Below are 6,000 nucleotides of genomic sequence, written 5' to 3' on the forward strand. Positions count from 1 at the left end.
CAAATTCAGAGAAAAAGCCTAACAGACAACATAATTGATGGTCTAACACACACGCATAGGTTACATGAGCATCTTGACATAGCGGTAAACTGAAAGAAGGGTAATAAAGTCAAGTAGAGCTAAAAGCCTTCCTGAACAGATGAGGTTTGAGTTGTTTTTTAAAAGAATTCATGGAGTCAGCTGACCTGATTAATTTCGGTAGGTCATTCCAGAGTCTGGGCGCTATACAGCTGAAGGCCCTGCTGTCACCCATGGAGTGTAGATTAGTGTGGGGCACAACAAGATTACCAGAATCAGAGGACCTTAGTGGGCGAACAGGCACATAGTGATGGAGAAGGTCACTGATGTAGTTTGGCGCAAGGTCGTTTAAGACTCGTAGGATATTAGTAGGATTTTATATTTGATTCTGTAAGACGCAAGGAGCCAGTGAAGGTGGAGCAGGAAGGGTGTGATGTGCTCGCTGCTGCTGGTTCGAATAAGGACTTTTGTAACCGAGTTTTGAATAAGCTGGAGCTGTGATATAAAATTAGAAGGGGCATCTGCCAGTAGAGAATTACAATAATCGATGCGGGATGTGATTAAAGCAGGGACAAGTTTCTCAGCATTAGAAAAGGAGAGGAGTTTTGTTGCAGTTTAATTTTAAAGAGTTCTGCTTCATCCAGGTATTAATTTCACTGAGGCAGGTTGTGAGCTGAGAAAGCTCTAATGAAGTTCCACTTTTTACATTGAAATAAAGTTGAGTATCGTCTGCATAAAAATGATAACCTAGTCCAAAGCTACGAATAATATGGCCAAGGGGAAGCATATAAATACAGAAGAGAAGAGGGCCGAGGACAGAGCCCTGAGGAACTCCTTGTATGACTGCTGCTGAGCTGGATCTGCTGTTGCCAAGACTAACAAACTCTTGCCTATCAGTCAGATAGGACTTGAACCACTGGAGGGCAGTGCCAGAGATACCCAGCATGTTCTCCATTCTGGACAGTAGAATGTCATGTCTGACAGTGTCAAATGCTGCACTGAGGTCTAACAGAATTAATATGCTGGTTTGTCCAGAGTCTGCTGCCATAAGCAAATCATTGGTTACCCGTAGCAGAGCAGTTTCGCAGCTGTGCTGCGCCCTGAAACCAGACTGAAAGGGTTTCATCAAATTATTAGAAGTTAAGTAGTTGGTGAGTTGGGAAGCTACAACACGCTCAAGAACTTTTGACAGAAAAGGTAAGTGGGAAATAAGCCAAAAGTTAAGACTGTCAGCATTAAGACCAGACTATTTTAACATTGGGGTTACAGAAGCGATTTTAAAAGTGAGTGGCACAGAGCCAGTGTCGAGGGATGCGTTTATTATTGTTGTAACAGTCAGGATTATGGCATGAGAGCAGGATTTAAGTAGTGTGCTGGGTATGGGGTCCAGTACACAAGTAGTCAGTCTCATCTTACAAAGCAGATTATTAACAAACGCAGATGTGACTGGTGACAACTTAGAGAAGGAGCTGGATGGAGTGGGAAAACAGGGAGAGATATAAACAGATTATGTATTTATGTTAGTTGAATTATTTAGATCTTTAATTTTGTTACGGAAAAAGTGGAGGAATTCCTCACAAACTTCAGTAGAAGAGGTAGTTGGGTCAGATGCGGGTTTGAGTGGTTTATTAACTACAGAAAACAAAACCCTTGGGTTATTGTGGCCACTTTCTATTATTCTGCCATAGTGGGTGTTCTTAGCAGCAGTTAGTGCTTCTCTGTAAGCTCTTTGGTGGTCAGAGAAAGCCTGGATGTGCACAGTGAGGCCAGTCTTGCGTAACATTCTCTCAAGGCGTCGGCCAGCTGCTTGGACAAGAATCAGTCACTGCTCTTTGTTGTTGAGGATTATGATTGATTAATCAATGTCATTCGTTTCTGTGTGAATGATTTTTTTTTTAAGTAAGTTTTCTACCCCTAGTGTGTCATTGCTGAGTGAATGTCCTAGTGTGTCATTGCTGAGTGAATGTGATGAGCATAAATATGTTATTACTTTTTGATCTTGAATTTCAATAATTATATTGTTAAATTACAGGTTTTTAAGTATCTCAAGAAATGCTACTTTATGTATAATACAGTGTATGATACATTTGACAGTTTCTGCACATTGTAATGCATTTATAAAGATGAATATAAATATTCACTTTTTATTTTGTACTCATGCTTACCGAATCATCAGATTGTAAAAGCTAATGATATGTTTTTCAGGTCCAGATCAAGAAGTTCCTCCAGTTCCAGATCAAGATCCCGTTCAAGCTCCAGAGATCATGCCAGATCACACAGGTCGAAATCAAGGTGAATTAGGTCACATGCTCTCCATTTTAGGAGAGTGTAGGTGATGAGAAATGTATGGAGAGCCTTTACTTATTAAACCTTTGTGGAATATACATAGACTGGCACCAGCAAAAATTGTTGCATAATGGAGACTGAAGAAAATACCAACCTCAATCTCATTTTGAGCAAACAACTAGTGGAGGACCAGTGCTATTTTTTTGTCTTGAGAAGCTATGGAGTTTTGTATATATATATATTTTTTTTCTTCTTTGGAATAATGGAAGTGTTCTGTCAGAACTATGACATTTTGTTGACTTATTTAACTAATTGAATCCTTTGTATCACTTTTGGTGGCATGTTATTTATATTAATGAAATGTAGTTTGTACAGTATATCTATAAATATATGACCCTTAAATTTAGTCATTTGAGTTTTGGGATTTATCTGAAGATCTGGATTTTCACCCATTAAATATATTTGCTTGTGATGTTTGTTAAATTTCATTTTCTGCAGACATTTTTAAAGTAGTGTGCTTGGTGGTTTTACTCCTCTTACTAACCCCAATACATCTAATTTATCTCCTAACCTCTTAAGATCCAGCTCCAGGTCACCTAGGGGATCTTCTTCACCAAGGAAAAGATCCCGGTCCAGCTCCCGTTCTTCTTCGTCTTCAGTTGAGAGGAGCAAGAAACGAAGTCGATCAGGATCATCATCATCTGGTGACCGAAAAAAGAGGCGATCAAGATCTCAGTCTTCAGAAAGGTTTGGGTTTCCGTAGAATAAAAGCAGGTTACTAAAGTAGATATTTTTAAAGCCCACTGTTTCTTTTTAGTAAAAGTAGTATGTAGGCTTTTATTGAAGTTAGGCTAAGAAATCCATTAATAGTTTGAGGTCAAAGATAGTTTTACAATTACAGGCTTATATGTGAGACACATTTTTGATATTTTTTTTTTCTATTTTGGCAATAGTTTGAGATTTGAATGTTGTTAAAGTGGCAAAGAATGCATCTTTACCGGTTGGCATGGTGTGTTTTCTTTTTTTTTTTTCCAGAGCCCGCAGATCATCATCTGGGTCCTCTCACTCTGGCTCCCGATCTTCAAGTTCCAAAAAGAAATAGGTTTAAATTTGATTAGACCTATCGAATATGAGGAAAAACTGCATGATCTGTGTTTTAAAATATGTCATTGAATCTTATGTCATCCTGTTTAAAACTGTCTTTGGTGATTCTATGGTGTAGAATCATTTCAAATGTAGCTGTGGCATTCTACCTATATGCAGCTAATGTTCCTGGCCTCTTTATAAGCAGTAATCATTTTTCATTTTTTTATGTTTTAATTTGAAGCATGTTTGTCCAAAGCACCAACCACTTTCCCCACAAAAAAATGCATTAAAAGGCAAAATTGTTATAGTGTATATTTTTGCATATATTTGTGAAACCTGTGATAGAGGTGATATCTTACATTGTTACACTCATGTTCAAGAAAACCTCTATTTTAAGAATTATATGTTAAATTGATCTATTTGATTCCAAAAAAATATTTCAATTCCCTCCTTTGTCAGATTTAGTTAATTTTATCAGCACTGCCATATATTATATGCACAATATTTTAATGCTAGATTCCTGAGAAGTTACCCATTGTCCATTCATCTTCAATGTTTTGATTATTAAGGTAAGTATGTTTTGAGTTGCTACCCTCAATTAAGTTTTGTGTGACTTAGAATAGTTTGTTTTTTCACAGTCTTGGAGATCTGGATTTCTAATCTTGGATGTATAAAATAGCAAAATTAAACAAATATAATGGTTCTCAGTGATTAATAACTGCAGTGAACGTTATCCAGTTTACTGCTTTTTATAAAAAATGATCAGTAGTGTCCTTTTCAGAAACTTTGGAGGCAGTGGTAATTATGATCTGCAAATTAAATTTTGTTTGAAATCTTTTCATCAAATTTTTTAAAAGTGGTATGGTGTTGCACTTCCCTCTGTGTGTTTTCTGTTTAAATCAAGTGAATCCCGTGCATTTCTGTTTGTAAGAAGGGTTCGGGAAATTACATCTTATTTTCTTTTATAGTATTAGCAGTAGTAACATGGTTTGATTTTATTCATTTTTTCAAAAAAAATGATAGTGAAAAAATGTAATAAAAACCTGTCGGCAAACTAATTTTTGTTTGTTTTTTTGTTGTTTTTTTTCCCCCTCCTATCTCTTTGTGCTTAGCTGTCAGAAAAGACAGATCTCTTATCTGCTAATCTTTTTGTATGCTCAAGACAAATAGTATTTGGTCTAATCCTTCATGCAAAAAAGTACAGTGAATTCCAGGGTAGTCTGTCTGTAAAGGTTTCCACTACTGACTCAAAACATCACATTTTGCACTCCTACAAACATATATTAGAATAATGTGAGAACATGATATTCAGTCCAACAGTGTTCAATAATCCTGCTTGTCCAGTTTCATCAAAATAATCAATTCAAGTTTTGAAGTTCCATAAAGTTGTTTTTTACCACTCTACTGATTTAGCTTACTCCATGTGTCTGTTGCTTTCTGTATAAGGAAAACTTATGAAATGTTTGTGTGAAATTTACCTATAACAAGTTCCCAACTATGTCCTTATGTTCTGTTTAAATTTATTTTCAAATAACACCTGGGAGCTACTGCACTAAGTCCCTTCATAATTATAAACACTTTCATGTCACTTCTTAATGCACACCATGCTGTTACGTGGTGTGGGAGCATATGGGGACACATACTATTAAATTGATTTTCTTTGTTTTCTGTTTAGTTTCCCCGCTGTTGTTCTCTGTATACAGTGGCAAGATCCTAAGCATACCAAATTAGCACTGTTTTCCAGAAAAGGTTTAGCAGATGGTTAAATGGTATAGGCTTTTTTTAGAAATCAGTTTTGCTAATTGCATTGTACTACGTAAAATTTGATCATGACAGTAGAGGTGTACAATTCATCTAAGCCTGACTAATTAATATCATGTTGCAAAATAAAATAAGTGTAACTAGAAATATACTTGATCAGGTTAACAAAGTTCACTATTTCATAGGAAAATGTCTTATGGGATGGTGGTCGTAGCATAAAGTCCAGTAATTTGGATAAGCACTGTAACACTGTAGAGTTAATTTGGTACATAAGTTTAGAATCTTAAAAGATTAAACAATGAGTTGGGTAATTTGGCTTATTGTCTCATTAATATAAATGAGCAGCTTAGTAATGCATTAACCTTTTGTGTGTTAGGCAAGTGTAGAAAATCTAGCAGTGCTGGCTAAAACTGACATCACCTGACATCACCCTATACTTTTTATACATTGGTAAGTCATTCAATTCACTCTGTTAGGTAAATTTTTGTTTAGAGAGTGTAGATACTTATGCACGAGTTCCACTGTATTTCAAACTCAGTTAAAAGCAATAATGCAATTTTTACATACCCAAAGGTTTCTAAATCATACGTTTTCATTTTGTCTACTTTCTTGGCAAAATATGTGATTTGCACATATATATGCTGAGGTGAGCAGCATATCACAGCTGAGTGTATCTGCTTTTATCAAAGATCCCACTTAACCACTTGTATCATACAGTGAAAGGCTCATTATCATTAATAGCTGAGTTTCAGACTTTTTCAATTGTGTAGTTGTCTATGATTGGTCTGTTAAACTACATGTCATAGCTGTGTGTTAAAGACAGGAAATGTATTGCGTATGTGACATCTC

The 6,000-nt window shown here is 36.0% G+C and overlaps 1 protein-coding gene across 1 annotated transcript in view; it reads left to right on the top strand.

The window, feature by feature from the left end:
• Window positions 1–4,448, top strand: part of zranb2 (zinc finger, RAN-binding domain containing 2) — a 28,709-nt gene extending 24,261 nt beyond the window's left edge. The window contains exons 8-10 of the mRNA XM_039767829.1: window positions 2,224–2,310; window positions 2,884–3,051; window positions 3,340–4,448. Coding sequence (XP_039623763.1) covers window positions 2,224–2,310; window positions 2,884–3,051; window positions 3,340–3,406 — 322 coding nt within the window. The 3' untranslated portion in view covers window positions 3,407–4,448. The remainder of the gene's footprint in view (window positions 1–2,223; window positions 2,311–2,883; window positions 3,052–3,339) is intronic.
• The last annotated feature ends 1,552 nt before the right edge of the window (window positions 4,449–6,000 follow it).

The sequence above is a fragment of the Polypterus senegalus genome, chromosome 10 (genome assembly GCF_016835505.1).
Source record: "Polypterus senegalus isolate Bchr_013 chromosome 10, ASM1683550v1, whole genome shotgun sequence".
NCBI classification, from domain to species: domain Eukaryota; kingdom Metazoa; phylum Chordata; class Cladistia; order Polypteriformes; family Polypteridae; genus Polypterus; species Polypterus senegalus.